Source organism: Dendrobates tinctorius, unplaced genomic scaffold, assembly GCF_039654945.1.
Source record: "Dendrobates tinctorius isolate UK_male_01 unplaced genomic scaffold, ASM3965494v1 ptg000020l, whole genome shotgun sequence".
NCBI classification, from domain to species: Eukaryota; Metazoa; Chordata; class Amphibia; order Anura; family Dendrobatidae; genus Dendrobates; species Dendrobates tinctorius.
The window spans coordinates 1,180,115-1,201,650 of NW_027361688.1; the positions used below are offsets into that span (position 1 = coordinate 1,180,115).

Genomic DNA, 21,536 nt, shown 5'->3' on the forward strand with positions numbered 1-21,536 from the left:
ATGGCTGCACATCCAGTTGGAAGAATGTCTCAAGTGGGGTACCACAGGGCTCTGTCCTGGGCCCTGTATTGTTCAACATCTTTATCAACGATTTAGATGAAGGAATTGAGGGTAAACTGATTAAATTTGCTGATGACACAAAGCTAGGAGGGATAGCTAATACTAGAGAAGAGAGAGAGAGGATTCAAAAAGATTTAAATAAACTGGAGAAGTGGGCAGCAACTAACAGAATGGTTTTTAACAGGGAGAAATGCAAAGTACTACATCTGGGCAATAAAAATGAAAAAAGCACATATAGAATGGGAGGAATAGGGCTAAGTGACAGCACATGTGAAAAAGACTTGGGTATACTAATAGATCACAGACTGAATATGAGTCAACAGTGTGATGCAGCAGCAAAAAAGGCAAATGCAATTCTAGGATGTATTAACAGAAGATACAGTCTAGATCACGTGAAGTCATTATTTCCCTCTACTCCTCTTTGGTCAGACCTCATCTGGAATATTGTGTCCAGTTTTGGGCACCACATTTTAAAAAAGACATCAACAAACTGGAGCAAGTTCAGAAAAGAGCGACCAGAATGGTGACCGGTCTGCAAACCCTGTCTTATGAGGAAAGGTTGCAGGATTTGGGAATGTTTAGTTTGCAAAAGAGAAGACTGAGAGGAGACTTAATAGCTGTCTACAAATATCTCAAGGGCTGTCACATTGTAGAAGGATCAACTTTATTCTCATTTGCACAAGGAAAGACTAGAAGCAATGGGATGAAACTGAATGGGAGGAGACACAGATTAGATATTAGAAAAAACTTTTTGACAGTTAGAGTGATCAATGAGTGGAACAGGCTGCCACGAGAAGTGGTGAGTTCTCCTTCAATGGAAGTCTTCAAACAGAGGCTGGACAGACATCTGACTGGGATGATTTAGCGAATCCTGCTTTGAGCAGGGGGTTGGACCAGATGGCCCAGGAGGTCCCTTCCAACTCTACGATTCTATGATTCTATGATTCTATGATTCTATGTCTCTGCTGAGCAAGAATCTCTGTGGCTGAAGAGGAATGGGAGACCGCAGAGTCTCTGTGCCGTGGGGGAAACTCGACGCCTAACATTACCCCCCCCTCCTAGGGCTGCCTCGCCATGCTCAAAGGCCGCAATGAGCAGAGGAGCGTGGATGTTTTCCACAGGTTCCCAGGTCCGATCCTCTGGGCCATGACCCTTTTCAGTCCACCAGGTAATACTTTTTGCCACGTACCACCTGGCACCCCACAATGGCCTCTACCTCATACTCGTCCGAGGACAAGCCCGATGTTCTGGCAGATGACTCGGAGAACCGGGACATGTGGATGGGCTTGAGGGAAACGTGGAAGGTGTCAGTGATACCCAGGCGAGGAGGAAGGGTCAGCCGGTAGACCACAGGGTTAACCTGTTCAAGGACCTTGAAGGGACCTATGTAGCAAGGCGCGAACTTAGTGGACTCGACCTGCAGCCTGATGTTACGGGCGGAGAGCCACACTAAGTTGCCAGGGGTGTTAGGGCTGGCGGAACGCATCAGATTATAAAATAGTAGAGAGTGCGTTCGCAGTCCGGGGTCCACCGTGCAGAGGTGGTACACTGCTGCTAGGTAATGGCGGAAGAGAAGAGCGGCGTGAAAACAGTCACACGTGGGTTACGTCACCCAGTGTGAACAGGAGCGGATTCTGTTACGTCACAGAACCGCACAGCCGCTTGAAAGTGAATGCCGGAGCCTGTTTAGCTCACAGAACCCGGCTACAGAGCGCACAGCAAACAGCCACAGAACTCCACCCCAAGGCATGGGGTTAGAGTCCTTCTAGGCCACTGAGCACGCGGCGTCGCTGCCACGAATGCCGCTATAGACGCTGACTAAGGAGTGCGGAGCACTTGCTCTGAGGCGTGCCGAGTCACTGATATTATTATTATTATTATTTATTGTTATAGCGCCATTTATTCCATGGCGCTTTACATGTGAGGAGGGGTATACATAAAAACAAGTACAATAATCTTAAACAATACAAGTCATAACTGGTACAGGAGGAGAGAGGACCCTGCCCGCGAGGGCTCACAATCTTCAAGGGATGGGTGATAATACAGTAGGCGAGGGTAGAGCTGGTCGTGCAGCGGTTTGGTCGATCGGTGGTTACTGCAGGTTATAGGCTTGTCGGAAGAGGTGGGTCTTCAGGCTCTTTTTGAAGGTTTCGATGGTAGGTGAGAGTCTGATATGTTGTGGTAGAGAGTTCCAGAGTAGGGGTGATGCGCGAGAGAAATCTTGTATGCGATTGTGGGAAGAGGAGATAAGAGGGGAGTAAAGAAGGAGATCTTGTGAGGATCGGAGGTTGCGTGCAGGAAAGTACCGGGAGACGAGGTCACAGATGTATGGAGGAGACAGGTTGTGGATTGCTTTGTATGTCATGTTTAGGGTTTTGTAATGGAGTCTCTGGGCAATTGGGAGCCAGTGAAGGGATTGACAGAGGGGAGAAGCTGGGGAATAGCGGGGGGACAGGTGGATTAGTCGGGCAGCAAAGTTTAGAATAGATTGGAGGGGTGCGAGAGTGTTTGAGGGGAGGCCACAGAGCATGAGGTTGCAGTAGTCAAGGCGAGAGATGATGAGGGCATGGACTAGGGTTTTTGCAGATTCTTGGGTGAGGAATGAACGGATGCGTGAAATATTTTTGAGTTGAAGTCGGCAGGAAGTGGAAAGGGTTTGGATATGTGGTTTGAAGGAGAGATCAGCGTCAAGGATTACTCCGAGGCAGCGAGCTTTTGGGACTGGGGAGAGTGGGCAGTCATTTACTGTAATTGATAGGTTCGTAGGGGGGGTCACGTGAGATGGGGGAAAGATGATGAATTCTGTTTTGTCCATGTTGAGTTTCAGATATCTAGTGGAGAAGAAGGATGAAATAGTGGACAGACATTGAGGGATTCTGGTTAGTAGGGAGGTGATATCTGGTCCAGAGATGTAGATCTGTGTGTCATCAGCATAAAGATGATACTGAAAGCCATGAGATTCTATGAGCTGTCCCAGGCCAAAGGTGTAAATAGAGAACAGCAGGGGCCCAAGGACTGAACCTTGTGGGACTCCGACAGATAGGGGGCGAGGTGAGGAGGTGGTGTGTGAGTGGGAGACGCTGAATGTCCGGTCTGTTAGGTATGATGAGATCCAGGAGAGGGCCAAGTCTGTGATGCCGAGGGATGAGAGGGTCTGTAATAATAGGGAATGGTCCACTGTGTCAAAGGCAGCCGACAGGTCCAGGAGGAGGAGGACAGAGTAGTGTCGCTTGCTCTTGGCAGTTAAGAGGTCATTGGTGACCTTAGTAAGGGCAGTTTCAGTGGAGTGGTGTGACCGGAAGCCAGATTGTAAGCGGTCGAAGAGGGAGCAAGAAGAGAGATGGGAGGACAGTTCAAGGTAGACGTGTTGTTCCAGTAGCTTGGAGGCGTGACTAATATCTGACTCAACTCTGTCCTACCTACGCCTAAGCCTGGGCGCTAGCAGGCTAGGCTGCACAACACATGCATACCAAGGGTAGGGGTTTCATAATGAGTCAGTCACCAGAGACATTCATACGTGCATCCATCACTCCTTATAGTCAGAAAATACTGGCTTATCCTACCGCATGGCCGAGCGGCCATGCAAACTTTTTATAGCTGCGAGCGTCCGGGACCTTCCTGGCTTCTCGGATGGGCCAATCCGAACACGAGCAGGACCTGAGCACGTGACCTTCGATCTCCAATGGGAGATCACACCACGAGCATGCTCAGTGGCCCGACATGAGGACTTAGTCCGTGGAGAATCTCGCTGCTGAGCAGCATTCATTGCCATAGCTGTGCCAGAGGTGTCAGCATCAAGCAAACCCATGGAGCTTATCTGGGCAGAGCGCCGGGACCGACGAGCCTGCTGAGCAAGCTCCACTGTGGCTGGAGAGGAATGGGAGACCGCCGGAAGTAAGGCTCGGGATTCTCGCTGTTCAGCGACAGAAATGCAATGCTTAACATTAAACCCCCTCCTAGGGCCCCTCACTCTGCTCAAACTCTGCAATGACAAGAGGAGTGTGGATGTTCTCCACTGGCTCCCAGGTCTGAGCCTCTGGACCATGACCCTTCCAATCCAACAAGTAAAACTTTTTGCCCGGCATCACCTTGCATCCCACGATGGCATTGACCTCAAACTTGTCAGTCGACAGGTCTGATGTCCTGGCAGATGGCTCAGAAAACCTGGACATGTGAACTGGCTTAAGGAGAGACACATGAAACGTGTCCGAGATAGCCAAATGTGATGGAAGGGCCAGACGGTAGACCACAGGGTTAACCTGCTCAAGGACCTTGAAAGGGCCAATATAGCGCGGTGCGAACTTAGCGGATTCCACCCGCAGCCTGATGTTTGGAGCGGAGAGCCACACTAAGTCGCCAGGAGCGAAGATCAGAGCAGGGCGCCGGCGAGAATCAGCGGAGGACCTCATTCTCTCCTTGGAGGCCCGGATAGCATCCTGCGTATGATCCCAAATGTCACGTGCCTCCACCGCCCAGTCTGTCTCCCTAGAGTCGGTGGACGACACGGGCATGGGCACGGGGACGCGCGGATGCTGACCGTAATTTAAGAGGAATGGGGTCTGACTGGTGGAGTCGGCCACAGCGTTGTTTAAGGTGAACTCTGCCCATTGCCCAATCATCCTGCCTGGCAGAGACAAAATGTCGCAGATATGTCACCAGGGTCTGGTTGGCTCTCTCAATTAACCCATTCGTCTCGGGATAATAGGCCGAGGAGAGATTTAGCTCAATGCTGAGCAGAGAACAGAGCTCTCTCCAGAACCGAGACGCAAACTGAGGACCCCGGTCGCTGACAATTTTATCCGGCATGCTGTGCAGGCGGAAAACATGTTTAATAAACAAAGCTGCCAGACCCCGTGCCGATGGTAGCCGAGAGAGTGGTACCAGATGCACCATCTTGGAGAAATGATCGGTGACCACACAAATGACAGTGCTGCCACTGGACTTGGGCAGACCCACCACAAAGTCCATACCGACTATCTACCAGGGACTGTCCGCAACTGGCAGAGGATAGAGTAACCCAGCAGGCCGCTGCAGAGAGGACCGATTCTGGGTGCAAGAGACGCACGCCTGAATATAGTCCCTGACCATATGTGGCCACCAGTACATTCTCGCCAGGAGTTCAGAGGTCCGTTTGATCCCAAAATGGCCACCCAACCTGGACAAATGGGCCCAAGAGAGGATCTCTGGTCACAGATGGGTAGGAACTAATGTCTTGCCCGGAGGTACAGACTCGAGAGCAACCGGAGCCACGGTCCTCAGGCTCTCTGATGGGACTATCAACCAAGGCTCCTCCTCCTTCGATGATACCACGGAACGGGAAAGAGTATCGGCTTGGAAGTGTTAGGTGTCGGATTCCTGCCACTGCACAGCGGGAGTCCAGAGCCAGACATCCTGCGGTCTCCCATTTTTCTCCGACCGCTCCAGGTGTTGCTCAGCAAACACGGCAAGCCAAGCTTGCTGCTCAGACTCGCTCTGACAGCCTGGATGCTGCTGCCACCTCTGGTGCAGCAATAGCAGCGCAACCTGCTCTGCAGGGAACTGCTCCTGAAGCTAAGTCCTCATGCCGTGCTACTGGGCATGCTCGCAACTTGACCTCTCACTGGAGAGCAGGGGTCACATGCTCAGGTCCTACGTCGGATCTGATTGGTCCTTCCCAAGCTAATGGAAGGTCCCGGAAGCGCATCGCTATAAAAATCCCGCATGGCGGCTCGGCGATGCGCTAGTGTAGCATATTATGCTGTGTGTGTATGGTGACGGATGTGTGGACTGGTGACTGACGCATTATGAAACCCCTTCCCTCGGATATTACGAATGGTGACAGAGAGTTGGATAGTCAGTCTCATCTTGTGGCAAGCTACACGCCACGTGATCCTCGCCTACACTAGCGTCCGTCGGCGCCTGTGTCTCAGCGCCGACGTCTGTGGCTTTACCTGCCGCTGCGCTGCACTAACCGCAGCTACTCTTGGTCGCTGTTGCAACGCCACACGCAGGCCTCTGTGACATTAACAGAGCCGCGTCTCGGCATCACATTGCCTCTTGCGACTCTGTGCCAGAACAGAGCCGTTCTTAGCGTTCGGGTGACGTTAACCCAAGCGCAGTACCTCATTGCTTAGGTGCATCTGCCATTGTTCAGCAGCGGTCTTGTCACCTACTGCACGGTGGACTCCGGGCGGCGAACGCACCTCCTGTTATTTTATATTTGGTGCGTTCCGCCGTCCTAACATTACACTAGCGCCAGGGTCTGTCTGACAATGGCAGAAGTGCAGCAGCTGCAGCGCTACATTCGGCAGCTGGAGAGCAGGTTGGCGGCTATCGAGAGCACCAACTCAGCTGTGAATGCTGCGCTAGCTGCCGCCCAGACGGTCGCTGAGGCCGTCTCACGTGTGCCCACAATTTTGCCCTCGCCAACAATCTCTTCCCTCCCGCTCCCCGATAAGTTTTCGGGTGAAAGCGCCACCTGTAGGGGATTCGTCAGTCAGTGCTCCATTCACCTGGAGTTGCTGGCTGCACGGTTTCCTACAGAGCGGGCCAAGGTGGGCTTTGTCTCCTTGTTAGCTGGCCGGGCATTGCAGTGGGCCACACCGTTGTGGGAACGTGATGATCCCGTGGTTCAGGGGCCTGCTCAGTTCCTCGCGGCTCTGAAGCAGGTCTTCTTGGGACCACGGGTCACGCGCGATACGGCTCTCCAACTGTTAGCGTTAACACAAGGGTCACTCTCGGTTAGCCATTATGCTGTCCGGTTTCGGACATTGGCTTCCGAACTGGAGTGGCCGGACAAAGTGTTAGTCCCAGTGTTCTGGAGAAGCCTAGCTGAGCACGTCAAGGATGCTCTAGCCACCCGAGATATTCCCACAACTCTGGAGGAATTGGTCTCCGTCTCCACCCGTATTGACCTCCGGTTCACGGAGCGCGGGCTGGAGAGGACTCAATCCAGACGTAAGATTAACCTGGCTCCCACCTTTACCGAACCGCTGAGCCATTCCGCTCAGGAGCCTCCCTCCATCGAGCCCATGGAGGTATCTCGCACTGGTACTAAGCCACGTCAGGTGCGGGGCTCTGTGCGCTGTTATCACTGCCGAAACTTTGGCCACTCGGCTGGCACATGTCCTCAGCGGGCAAAGGGACGACCCCGTTCCATGGTTGTAGGTGGTGGCCAGTCCCAGATGGAGCCCTTTTCGCCTAAGCCGGTATTCCGGGGTACTCTGGATAATGGTTCCTCCACCTGGGAGGCAGAGGTTACTCTGGACTCCGGGGCCGAAGGGAACTTTATGTCCACGAGTTTCGCCCAGAGTCACTCCATTCCCCTGGTATTACTCCCACAACCTCTGACCATCAGGGTGGTGGATGGGGCACCATTGCCGTCTCAAGTGACCCATCAGACGGTCCCACTCGGTCTCGCCATGTCCCCCTCACATCGGGAGACCCTGTCCTTGCTTATTATGCCTCACGGCATCGATCAGGTACTCCTCGGGGTTTCCTGGCTTCGTTGTCACTCCCTTCACATTGATTGGGCGTCGGGGAGAATACTGGGCTGGAGCAAGGACTGCGAGGGTAGGTGTCTAAGGGACAGTCTTCAGGTAGCCTCTACAGAGCTGCCTGCAGATCTCTCCACGCTTCCTGAACCTTACCATCAGTATGCGGACGTCTTCTCTAAGAAGTCTGCGGAGACACTCCCGCCGCACCGTCCCTATGATTGCCCAATTGACCTCCTGCCGGGCACAGAACCTCCTCGAGGATGTGTCTACCCATTGTCTCTTCCGGAGACAGAGGCAATGTCCCAATATATCCGGGAGAACCTGGCGCGGGGCTTTATCAGGAAGTCGGTGTCACCGGCTGGGGCAGGCTTCTTCTTCGTTCAGAAGAAGAGCGGAGAGTTACGCCCCTGTATCGACTACCGGGGTCTCAATGCCATCACGGTAAAGAATAAGTACCCTCTCCCGTTGATCTCTGAGTTGTTCAACAGGTTGCGTGGGGCACGGTTATTCACAAAGCTAGACCTACGAGAGGCATACAACCTGATCCGTATTCGCGAGGGAGACGAATGGAAGACAGCTTTTATTACTCGGGATGGCCATTATGAATATCTGGTCATGCCCTTCGGCCTTTGTAATGCGCCCGCTGTCTTCCAGGACTTCGTCAACGACGTCTTCCGTGACATGCTTTCTACCTCGGTGGTGGTCTATCTGGACGACATCCTCATCTTTTCGCCAGATTTTCCCACCCACCGGAAAGATGTCTGCAGGGTATTCGACCGCTTGCGGGCGAATTCCCTGTTTGCCAAGCTGGAGAAGTGTCAGTTTGAGCAGGAGTCCTTGCCATTTCTGGGCTACGTCATCTCGGCCCAGGGGTTGGCTATGGATCCGGCCAAACTGCAAGCGGTTATGGACTGGCAGGAACCCCATTCTCTTAAAGTGGTGCAGCGCTTTTTGGGGTTCGTTAATTATTACCGTCAGTTTATACCCCACTTCTCCACTCTGGTAGCTCCTTTGGTTGCTCTCACAAAAAAAGGAGCTAATCCTAAGGCTTGGACCGAACAGGTTTCTAAGGCTTTTTCCTCCATAAAGTCCCATTTTGCAGGCGCTCCCATTTTACACCGTCCCGATGTGGATAAGCCGTTTATCCTTGAGGTAGACGCTTCTTCCGTCGGAGCAGGAGCAGTCCTTTACCAAAAGGATGCTCAAGGTCGGAAGCATCCCTGCTCCTTCTATTCTAAGACCTTTTCACCGGCGGAGAAAAATTACTCCATCGGCGACAGGGAGCTGCTGGCCATGAAATTGGCTTTCTCCGAGTGGAGACATCTCCTGGAGGGAGCCCGGTTCCCCTTTCAGATGTTCACGGACCACAAAAACCTGGTCTATCTTCAGACGGCCCAACGCCTGAATTCCCGTCAGGCCAGGTGGTCGCTCTTCTTCTCTCGCTTCCGCTTCACCCTGCACTACCTCTCCGGGGAGAACACCCGAGCAGATGCCCTCTCACGCTCGGTGGTCTCAGCGGAAGAAGGAGAAGCTGAGCCCCGGTTAATTCTCCCTCCGGAGAGTTTTACGACCATGGCTCCTATCGCTCTCGAGTCGGTACCGCCAGGCAAGACCTTGGTGCCCCCTCGGCTACGGCCGGAGGTTCTTGCCTGGGCACATGCCTCCAGGCTAGGTGGCCATTTTGGTAATAAACAGACCACCGAACTCCTGGCAAGGTCATACTGGTGGCCACATATGGCTCGAGACGTCAAGACATACGTGAAAGCATGCGTCTCGTGTGCCCGGAACAGGCCCTCTAGACAGAGGCCGGCGGGGCTCTTGTTTCCCCTGTCAGTAGCGGATAGACCATGTAAAATGGTGGGCATGGACTTTATAGTTTGCCTGCCCAAGTCCAGTGGCAGTACGGTCATCTGGGTGGTTACCGACCATTTTTCCAAAATGGTACATCTGGTGCCACTCGCACGCCTACCTTCCGCCCGAGGTCTGGCCGTCCTGTTCATTAAGCATGTATTCCGTTTACATGGTATGCCGGACAAAATCGTAAGTGACCGAGGTCCCCAGTTTGCGTCTCGTTTTTGGAGGGAGCTCTGCAGCTTACTCAGCATCGAGCTAAATCTGTCCTCCGCCTACCATCCCGAGACGAATGGCTTGGTCGAAAGGGCCAATCAGACCTTGGTCACCTATCTACGACATTTTGTCTCTGCCAGGCAGGATGACTGGGCATCCTTGCTGCCTTGGGCTGAATTTGCCCTAAACAATGCGGTGGCCGATTCCACTGGTCAGACGCCCTTTCTCCTAAATTATGGTCAACACCCACGCGTCCCTGTCCCAATGCCGGTGTCCTCCACTGACTCCAGGGTGGCAGACTGGGCAGTGGAGGCCCGGGACATTTAGGATCGCACTCAGGATGCTATTCGGGCATCTAAAGAAAGGATGAGGGCGTCCGCCCACACGCACCGGCGACCCGCGCCAAGCTTCTCCCCTGGCGACATGGTGTGGCTCTCCACCCGGAACATTAAATTGCGGGTCGAGTCTCCCAAGTTCGCACCACGATACATTGGACCGTTCAAGGTCCTCGAGCGTCTTAGCTCAGTGGTCTACCGCCTGGCTCTTCCTCCACATTTGGCCATATCGGACGTGTTTCATGTGTCCCTCCTCAAACCAGTTCACATGGTCCGGTTTTCTGAGCCATCCACCAGGTCATCAGACTTTTCGTCTGACGAGTATGAGGTTAACGCCATCATGGGGCGCAGGTTTGTCCGTGGCTAAAAGTTCTATTTGGTGGACTGGAAGGGTCATGGTCCCGAGGCTCGGACCTGGGAGCCGGTGGAGAAAATTCATGCACTGCTCCTGGTCGCGGCTTTTGAGCGCAGTGAGGCTCAGCGGGGATGGGACCCTGGGGGGGTAATGTTAGGCGTTGGATTCCTGGCACTGCACAGCTGGAGTCCAGAGCCAGACGTCCTGCGGTCTCCCATTCTTCCCCGACCGCTCTGGGTGTTGCTCAGCAAACACAGCGAGCCAGGCTTGCTGCTCAGACTCGCTCTGACAGCCTGGATGTTGCTGCCACCTCTGGTGCAGCAATAGCAGCGCAACCTGCTCTGCAGGGAACTGCTCCTGAGGCTAAGTCCTCATGCCGTGCTACTGGGCATGCTCGCAACTTGACCTCTCACTGGAGAGCAGGGGTCACATGCTCAGGTCCTACGTTGTATCTGATTGGTCCTTCCCAAGCTAATGGAAGGTCCCGGAAGCGCATCGCTATAAAAAGCCTGCATGGCGGCTCGGCGATGCGCTAGTGTAGCATATTATGCTGTGTGTGTATGGTGACGGATGTGTGGACTGGTGACTGACGCATTATGAAACCCCTTCCCTCGGATATTACGAATGGTGACAGAGAGTTGGATAGTCAGTCTCAGCTTGTGGCAAGCTACACGCCACGTGATCCTCGCCTACACTAGCGTCCGTCGGCGCCTGTGTCTCAGCGCCGACGTCTGCGGTTTTACCTGCCGCTGCGCTGCACTAACCGCAGCTACTCTTGGTCGCTGTTGCGACGCCACACGCAGGCCTCTGTGACATTAGCAGAGCCGTGTCTCAGCATCACATTGCCTCTTGCGACTCTGTGCCAGAACAGAGGCGTTCTTAGCATTCGCGTGACGTTAACCCGAGCGCAGTACCTCATTGCTTAGGTGCATCTGCCATTGTTCAGCAGCGGTCTTGTCACCTACCGCACGGTGGACTCCGGGCGGCGAACGCACCTCCTGTTATTTTATATTTGGTGCGTTCCGCTGTCCTAACAGGAAGTTCTTCTCCCCGTAGAGAAAATGCAGCATGAAATGGAATCGGGAGAAGAACAAGGACCTTCTGGCCTGACAAGAATTCAGCCGCTGGGCTGTCTGTAGATAGACCAAATTTTTGTGGTCGGTGAACACCTGGAATGGGTGGCGAGCCTCCTCCAGGAGGTGTCTCCACTCTGAGAAGGCCAGCTTCATTGCTAGCAACTCCCTGTCCCTGATGGAATAATTCCTCTCCGCCGGTGAGAAGGTCTTAGAGAAGAAGAAGCATGTGTGCTTCCGACCTTGCGAGTCCTTCTGAAAAAGGACCGTTCCACCTCCAGGATTAAGGTATTATCTACATCAGGGCGATGTAGAATGGGAGCGCTAGCAAAGTGGGACTTAATGGAGGCGAAGGCCTTGGAGACAGTCTCCAACCACAGTTTGGGATTTGCACCCTTCATGGTGAGGGCAACCAAAGGCGCGACCAAAGTTGAGAAATAGGGAATGAATTGGCGATAGTAATTTATGCACCCCATAAAGCGCTGCACCGCTTTGAGAGAATGGGGTTCCTGCCAATCCATCACTGCCCGTAGCTTGGCAGGATCCATGGCCAAACCCTGGGCTGAGATGATGTAGCCCAGGAAAGGCAAGGACTCCTGCTCAAACACACATTTCTCCAATTTGGCATAAAGAGAGTTGGCCTGCGGGAGATAGAAAACTTTGCAAACATCTCTCCGGTGGGAGTCAATATCTGGAGAGTAAATGAGAATATCATCCAGATAGATTACTACCGAGGTGGTAAGCATATCCCGGAAGATGTCGTTCACAAAGTCTTGGAAGACGGCTGGCGCATTACATAGCCCGAAGGGCATCACTAGGTATTCATAGTGCCCGTCTCTGGTGTTAAAAGCCGTCTTCCATTCCTCCCCTCACGGATGCGAATCAGGTTATAGGCTCCCCGCAGATTGAGCTTTGTAAACTCTCTCGCTCCCCGTAGCCTATCAAACAGTTCCGATATCAGGGGCAAAGGATACTTGTTCTTAACGGTTATAGCGTTAAGATCCCTGTAATCAATGCATGGACGTAATTCTCCATTCTTCTTTTGGACAAAGAAGAATCCCGCACCCGCTGGAGACACCAACTTCCTAATGAATCCTCTTGTCAGATTCTCCCTGATATACTGATAGTGGATATACTCAACCCCAGGGAGGCTCAGCACCGGGCAAGAGGTCAATAGGACAGTCGTATGGGCGGTGCGGTGGAAAGGTCTCTGCCGCCTTGGAGAATACGTCTGCATACTGTCGATATGGCTTGGGAAGCGAGGAGAGATCTGCAGGAACCTCAGAAGTGGCGACCTGTACGCAGTCCCTCAGACACCTACCCTCGCAGGCCTTGCTCCAACTGAGGATTTTTCCTGAAGACCACTCTATATGGGGAGAGATCGCAACCAGGGAACCCCTAGGAGCACCTGGTCGATCCCTTCGGGCATAACAAGGAGAGACAGCATCTCCTGATGAGAAGGAGACAAAGAGAGTCTCAGTGGAGCCGTCTGGTGGGTGATTTGGGACGGGAGTGTCGCCCCATTCACCACTCTGATGGTGGCTGGTTGAGGTAGCAAGACCAGGGGGACTGCGTGTTGTTGAGCGAAGGCAGATGACAAGAAATTGCCCTCCACCCCTGAGTCCACACAAACCTCCACCATCAGAGTGGAGGAATTAAATTCTAACGCCCCTTTAAACAGGAGCTTGGAGGAGAAAGTCGCGGTGTCTAGTAGGCCCCCTCCGATAACCACTAGACGGGAGCGTTTCCCGTGCGCTGTGGGCACTGGTTAGCTAGATGCCCAGTCTGCCGACAGCGGAAGCAGACTGAAGGTACCTGCGCAGACCTGGTCTGGGACACCTCCATGGCCTCTGGAGGCTCGGGAGGCTGACCGGAAGATTCCAGAAGTCTCGCGAAATTTGAAGCCAACTTATAACGTTGGTGGGACCTGGAACGATCCAGCCCTCGTTCCATGAAGCGAATGTCTATTCGGGTAGCGACCGTAATGAGCTCCTCTAAAGTGGTGGGCACCTCCCTAGTGGCCACAGCGTCTTTGACGTGATCAGCCAGGCCTCTCCAGTATATGGGTATCAGAACCTTATCTGGCCATTCCAACTCCGAGACCAGAGTTCTGAAGAGGATGGCATACTGGCTGACCAAAGACGCACCCTGGGTCAAAGCCAGCAACTGAAGTGCGGTGTCGTGCGTGACCCGAGGACCCAGGAACACCTGCTTCAGAGTGACCAGGAAATGGGTGGCACTCTGTACCAGGGGATCCCCGCACTCCCACAGTGGGGTGGCCCACTCCAGGGCCCTGCCCGACAGGAGGGAGATGATAAACCCCACCTTGGCCCGCTCGGAGGGAAATCGTGTGGCCAGCAACTCCAGGTGAATGGAGCACTGTGTTAGGGACTGTGGAACGCACCAAATATAAATGGTAGAAGGTGCGTTCGCCGCCCGGGGTCCACCGTGAGGTAGATGTAAGGACCGCTGCTGGATAATGGCAGACTAGATAGATGGCGAAGTACTGCACTCGGGTTAACGTCACCCGAGGTCCTTAGGGCAGACTCTGTTAAGTACACAGAGGCGCCCTAGCATAAATAAGGCGTAGACGCTGGACCTGTTAACTCCACAAGACCAGTCGGCGTGTGGCGTCGCAGCCGCGAACGCCAATAGGCGCTGCAGACAGCAGCGCGGCGAAAACTACAGCCGCTAAACGACAGCGCCGGAGAGCCGGACACCGTCGGACGCTAGCATAAGGTGCAGTGAGCACAGTGGCGCATAGCTTGCCACAACCTGGCACTGACTGAAACAACACTCTGTCACCATTCGTATTATCAGAGGGTAGGGGTTTCCAATGAGTCAGTCACCAGACACATGCATCCGTCACCATACATACATAGCAGATAAGTCTACACTAGCGCATGGCTGAGCCGCCATGCAGGCTTTTTATAGCCATGCGCTTCCGGGACCTTCCAGTCCTCTGATAAGGCCCAATCAGATCCGACACAAGACCTGAGCACGTGACCCCCGATCTCCACTGAGAGGTCGTCCTGCAGGCATGCCCAGTAGCACGGTGAGAGGACTTAGACTCTGGAGCGATCTCCCGCATAGCAGGTTGCGCTACCATTGCTGGACCAGAGGTGGCAGCAACATCCAGAGAGCGAGTCTGAGCAGAGCGGCTGGATCGCAGACATTGCTGTGCAGGTCCCAGAGCGGTTGGAGAGGAATGGGAGACCGCCGGATGTAGTCTCAGGAATCCGACACCTAACATAGGGGATGACTTTCTGTTTGTTGTGGATCTGATCGCTGGGACCCCCATGATCCTAGCAAACATAGCTTTGAAGAGCACCATGTAAATGGAGCTGTGGTCAATCATACTCACTGTGGTGCCATTCACATGTGGCTCTTCAAATAACTCCTTAAAGAGAGTGATGAGGAGACGACAAAGTATAGCAAAAATTCACTGATCGGGGTGAGGAGTGTCAGGCTGTGTGCACACGCTGCGGTGTACAGTAGCATAATATCCTATGGAAAATAAAAAAACGCTGTGCAGACGCTGCAGAATTTTCCACGTGGATTTGCTGCGGTTTTGAAACCGCAGAAAGAATTGACATGTCAATTCTTTCTGCGGTTTGCCATCTCCTCCATTGTGGAGATGAAAAACCGCAGGTCTTTTGGCCTGCGGATTTTACAAAATCTGCGCGACCAAATCCTCAGAGCATTCCGCAGCGTGTGCACATACCCTTATAGTTTGTGGGCTGGTGGGGTTTGTGTGGCAGGGCTGCTTTTTTGTCCCAGTCCGGCCCTGCCAACCACCCTGGACGCATAAGCCCAAGAGAGAACCTCCGGTTGCAGACGGGCAGGGACAAAAGTCTTGCTTGGAGGTACCGACTCGAGGGCGACAGGAGCCACGGTCCTCAGAATCTCAGATGGGACAATCAGTCAAGGCTCCACCTCCTCCTCCTCTGATGACACCACAGAGCTAGAAAGGACATCTGCTCAAACGTTCTTCTCCCCGGAAAGAAAATGAAGGGTGAAATGAAACCGGGAGAAGAATAGGGACCATCTGACCTGGCGTGAATTTAACCGCTGGGCAGTATGTAGGTAAACCAATTTTTTGTGGTCGGTGAATACCTGGAAGGGAGTTGTTTTCTCCTACATATGAGATATCCGCATACTCAGGACAAATTGGACAACAACTTTTGGGGTCCAATTTCTCCTTTTACCCTTGGTAAAATAAAAAAATTGGGGACTAAAAGATCATGTTCGTGGAAAAAATATGATTTTTTTATTTTCACGCCCGGACGTTATAAACTTCTGTGAAGCACTTGGGGGTTCAAAGTGCTCACCACACATCTAGATAAGTTCCTTGGGGGGGGTCTAGTTTCCAAAATGGTGTCATTTGTGAGGGATTTCCACTGTTTTGGCACATCAGGGGCTTTCCAAACGCGATATGGCGTCAGATCTCAATTCCAGCCAAAAAAGTCAAATGGCGCTGCTTCCATTCCGAGCTCTGCAATGCGCCCAAGTAGTTGTTTACCCCCCCATATGGGGTATCAGCGTACTCAGGACAAATTGCACAATGACTTTTGGGGTCCTGTTACCCTTGGGAAAATAAAAATTGGGGGTGAAAAGATCATTTTTGTGGAAAAAATATTTTTTAATTGTACGGCTGTACGATATAAACTTCTGTGAAGCCCTTGGGGGTTCAAAGTTCTCACCACATATCTAGATAAGGCCAGTTTCACACTTGCGTTAAAGGCCGCAGCGTCGGCCTGCACACGGCCGCCGCTAAGCCACGCCCCTGGCCGCGGCTCCGCCGGTAGCTCCGCCTCCGGGCGCATGACGCTGCATAAGTCATACGTCCCCTATCTTTATCACTGAGAACGCAGGCCGTGCGCAGTATGCGTTTGGCGGCGCCTGCGTCCTTTTGACGGTGCGCCGAGCGCAACCAAATTGCAACAGGTTGCGTTTGGCGCCAGTCGGCGCACTGTCAAAAGGGCGCAGGCGCCGCCAAAACGCATACTGCGCACGGCCTGCGTCCTCAGTGATAAATATCGTCATGTGCCCGGAGGCGGAGCTACCAGTGGAGGCGTGGCAGGGGGTGGGGCTTAGCGGCGGCCGTGCGCAGGCCGACGCTGCGGCCTTTAACGCAAGTGTGAAACCGGCCTTAGTTCCTTGGGGGGTCTAGATTCCAAAATGGGGTCACTTGTGGGGAGTTTCCACTGTTTAGGCACATTAGGGGCTCTCCAAACGTGACATGGCGTCCGATCTGAATTCCAGCAAATTTTGCATTGAAAAAAATCAAACGGCGCTCCATCCCTTCTTAGCTCTGCCATGCGCCGAAACAGTGGTTCCCCCCCCACATATTAGGTATCAGCGTACTCAGGACAAATTGCACAATAACTTTTGCAGTCCAATTTCTCCTTTTACCCTTGGTGAAATAAAAAAAAATTGGACCTGAAGTAATTTTTTTGTGAAAAAAAGTTAAATGTTCATTTTTTTTAAACATTCAAAAAATTACTGTGAAGCATCTGAAGGGTTAATAAACTTCTTGAATCTGGTTTTGAGCACCTTGAGGAGTGCAGTTTTTAGAATGGTGTCACTTTTGGGTATTTTCTATCATATAGACCCCTCAAAGTGACTTCAAATGTGATGTGGTCCCTAAAAATAAAATGGTGTTGTAAGAATGAGAAATCGCTGGTCAACTTTTAACCCTTATAACTTCCTAACAAAAAAAAAAAATGTTGGTTCCAAAATTGTGCTGATGTAAAGTAAACATGTGGGAAATGTTACTTATTAAGTTTTTTGTGTGCCGTATCTCTGTGATTTAAGGGCATAAAAATTCAAAGTTGTATAATTGCGACATTTTCAAAATTTTCGCCAAATTTCCATTTTTTTCACAAATAAACTCAAGTTATATTAATTACATTTTACCACTAACATGAAGTACAATATGTCACGAGAAAACAATGTAAGAATCACCGGGATCCATGGAAGCTCCAGAGTTATCACCTCATAAAGGGACAGTGGTCAGAATTGTAAAAATTGGCCCGGGCATTAACATGCAAACCACCCTTGGGAGTAAAAGGGTTAAACATGAAAAAAATAAACTTTGTCTATTGTTGATTCTTCTGTTCCCATCTAGCAGATTATAGGGTTAATAGCTGTAGGCTGTAGGTTGTGCAGTCTGACAACACACCCCTATAGTTTAGTTTCAGTTTCTTGTGCTTACTGAACTGAACTGAAGTCATGGCTTCTGCTGATCTAAGAGAAGAGCTGCTCTGCTCCATCTGCTTGAACATTTATACAGATCCTGTAATGCTGAGATGTGGACACAACTTCTGCCGGGTCTGTATTGATCGTGTGCTGGATACACAGGACGGGTCTGGAGTTTATTCCTGTCCTGAATGTAGAGAAGAGTTTCAGGAGCGGCCGACACTGATGAGGAACATAACTCTGCGTAATGTAGCAGAACGTTTCCGGTCAACTCAGACACATCAGGAGATCACCGGGATCTGCTGCACTTACTGCATTCACTCTCCTGTACCTGCTGTTAGATCCTGTCTACACTGCGAGGCTTCTCTGTGTGATAATCACCTGAGGGTTCACAGCAAAGGAGCAGAACACGTCCTCACTGATCCCAGCACTTCTCTGGAGACCAGGAGATGTTCTGTCCATAAGAAGATCCTGGAATATTACTGCACTGAGGACAATGCTTGTATCTGTGTGTCCTGCAGTTTGGCTGGAAAACACCGGGGACACGAGGTGGAGATGTTGGAGGAGGCCTCTGAGAAGAAGAAAAAGAACCTTAGAAATATTCTGCATAAAATGACCACAAACAGAAAAAAGGCTAAGAAAAGAGTCAAAAGTCTGGTGGAGCGCAGGAAAAAAGCTCAAGAAGACGCAGCTGGAGAGGCTGAGGGGGTCACCGCCCTGTTTCTAGACATCAGAAGATGGCTGGACAACCTTGAGGAGAAGACCATAAGTGAGATCTCCAGAAAGGAAAAGCAGGTGTCATGGGCACTGTCTCATTTGATCCAGAAGCTGGAAATAAAGATGGACGAGCTGTCCAGGAAGATGAGGAACATTGAGGAGCTGTGTGACATGACGGATCCACTGACTGTCTTACAGGAACCAGACACCGGTGACTTGTGTGATCCTGAGGAGAAGGAAGATGATAAGGCCACAGGAGGACATGATGGAGGTGATGAGGCCACAGGGGGACATGATGGAGGTGATGAGGCCACAGGAGGACATGATGGAGGTGATGAGGCCACAGGGGGACATGATGGAGGTGATGAGGCCACAGGGGGACATGATGGAGGTGATGAGGCCACAGGAGGACATGATGGAGGTGATGAGGCCACAGGGGGACATGATGGAGGTGATGAGGCCACAGGAGGACATGATGGAGGTGATTGGAGTGCAGAGTTTATATCACACACATTATCTGATATAATTAGAGATGTAAATGTGATCTTCTATGTGAAGGATCCTGCAGACATATTACTGGATGTAAACACAGCTGCTAATAGTATTTTGATTTCAGATGAGCTGAGTATTGCAACCTGGACATGGAAAACACAGAATCGTCCAAAAACAGCAAAGAGATTCCAGGATTATCCTCAGGTGATGAGCGGGAGGGGATTTACCTCAGGACGACATTACTGGGATGTGGAGATCAAAGGGTCAGAGTTGTGGATGGTGGGGATGTGTTACCCCAGTATGGGCAGAAGGGAATGTCAATCACACATTGGATATAATAACAAGTCCTGGGGTTTATATGGACGGCGGCAGTTGTATGACTATAATTATTCAGTGATACATGACTGTAAAGTGATCCCGCTACCTCACCGAATCTCAAGTGGTCAGTTCAGGATATATCTGGATTATGAGGCCGGGAAATTGTCCTTTTATGAGCTGTGTGACCCCATCAGACACTTACACACCTTCACTGCCACCTTCTCCGAGCCCCTACATGCTGTGTTATGGGTGTGCTATGGTTATATAAAAATATCGGGGAGCAGAAGGTGAGGAGCCGTCGCCATAGAAGAAATTTAACCTGCGACTGGTGACATCTCCGGGAGCAGAATATATGATTGAAGCGTTTATACTTCTGACCATGTAGAAATTCTTGTAATAATCACTCAATGTTTTGCAAAATACGGAAATACTGAGATCATTTTACTGCGATTGTCACGGTACGGCCCCAGCCTGAGAAATCAACCATAAAGCTGTTATCATTGTGATCAGGACAGATTCTGGGTAATTAAGGCTTATAATGCTCTAAGGTATGTTCACATGGGTAGGATAAAATTCATAGCTGCACAGCACCTGCCTGTGGGTTGTTTCTGTAATTGCAACTACTCATCATTGAAGTAGATGATTTCCTAATCCTACTCAGTCCTTGGCACATGTCAAGAACAAAATTATTCTGTGCTATTCCCGCAAGGCCCATCATCCCCAATCCCCTAAACTTTTTTTTTTACAAACCTACTAGGCTAATGTTCGTCACAGTCATGTGAGATACAATTTGTAAACAGTAAGGACCTCACACTGGTGGGATCAGCTTTGCAGGCAGGGGCAAAATTAATAGGGCAATTGTGTAAATGTACCGTATTTTGTTTATATTTTAGGCAATGTCTAAAACTTTCATCCATTTCGGTGGTGGATGATCTTATTATGGATATTGGTGGTAGTCTCCACAGATGGTTCATAGTGGTCAGAGTTTTATGACATACTGTATCTTACTGACATAAGAAAATAATAAAATTTTTGAAAAATTCACTAAGTGTACAATTTTTTTTTTTTTTTTTTTATTGGGGAACAGGTAATGTCATCAATTTATATAGACTTTAAACATTATAGGCCCTGATTCAACAAGATTGTAATTTTTCACACCAGTCTTGAGGGTTCAGGGTGGAGCATGAAGCATCTGATTCATTATGAGGTGGACAGATGAATCAGGCTAGGTGTGCTTCACCATAAATTTCACTCCAGTAAGGGGCTAAAGTAAGATTTGTGGCGTAATGACCATCGCTGCTAGTTATGAATTTGACGAGCGGGGAGTCGTCATACCCCATCACGGTTCCCCCCACTTTGTTGGAGCTAGGCGAAAATAGTGTGAAGATGCCAAAAGGCGCAAAATGACTTTTCTAAGCTTTTTATTAGTGATGAGTGAGCATACTCAGTAATGCTCATTACTCGCCCGACTATCACTATACTCGCGGTACTCGGCGAGCACCAAGCATTTCCGGGATTGCTCGGCGGGAACTCGAGTCCCCTCCCAGCATGTTTGGCGCTCTTTAGAGAGCCAATCAACATGCAGGGATTGTCTGTCATGCACTGTAATGCCGCAGCCATCTTTGCTGTGGTATTACAGTGATTGGCTGGCCGCACAGCATCATCAGATCTATCAGAGACCTGATGCTGCCATGCTCGGCGCATTCAGCTCCGGATTCGGACAGTATAGGGAGATCTGCTGCTAACATAGGGTCAGATTTGGGGATTTATTAAGCTAGTTTCACACTTGCGTTTGGAGGCGCAGCGTACGCTCGGCGTGAAGCTCCGCCTCCTGCCGCGCCTCCGGTCAGCTCCGCCTATGGCGCATGACGCTGCGTGCATTTAGCATTGGGTACGCAGGCGGTGCGCAGGTATGCTTTTGCCGACACATGCGTCCTTTTGACACTGTGCCGGTGGCACCAAAACACAACACGGTGCGTTTGAGCCCAAATGCAATCCTGCGTACCCAATGCTAAATATAGGGTACGCAGGTCGCATGCAGCGTCATGCGCCCATAGGCGGAGCTGACCGAAGGAGGCGCAGCAGGGGGCGGAGCTTCACGCCGAGCGTGCGCTGCGCCTCCAAACGCTAGTGTGAAACTAGCCTTAGTCAGTGTGGGTATACCATCACAGAATCCACAAATCCAGCTAAACCAACAGTCCTTCTAAGGTCGGAGTCACACAACGTATAAAAATACGGTCCGTATTTTACAGTCGTAATATGCAGAAATGTTCCCTGAACAGTGATCCCTATGTCATCCATTGGCAAGGTATGGCTGCATTTTTTGCACATGTAAGCATCTGTATGACATGTGTATTGCATCCATATACCGAGATTTTCTCGCTGGCTTGCAAAATGGACATATAATGGATCCCAATAACAGGTTAAAACACAAACGAAATAA

General features: G+C 51.2%; 1 protein-coding gene and 1 pseudogene across 1 annotated transcript; both read left to right on the forward strand.

Moving 5' to 3' along the window:
• Positions 1 to 11,402, forward strand: part of LOC141083700 (tripartite motif-containing protein 14-like) — a 46,099-nt pseudogene extending 34,697 nt beyond the window's left edge.
• Positions 11,403 to 17,406: 6,004 nt separating this feature from the next.
• LOC141083224 (E3 ubiquitin/ISG15 ligase TRIM25-like) lies at positions 17,407 to 20,137 on the forward strand. The gene has a single exon (XM_073567394.1). The coding sequence runs from the start codon at positions 17,600 to 17,602 to the stop codon at positions 19,382 to 19,384; it is 1,785 nt and encodes a 594-aa protein (XP_073423495.1). The 5' UTR covers positions 17,407 to 17,599; the 3' UTR covers positions 19,385 to 20,137.
• The last annotated feature ends 1,399 nt before the right edge of the window (positions 20,138 to 21,536 follow it).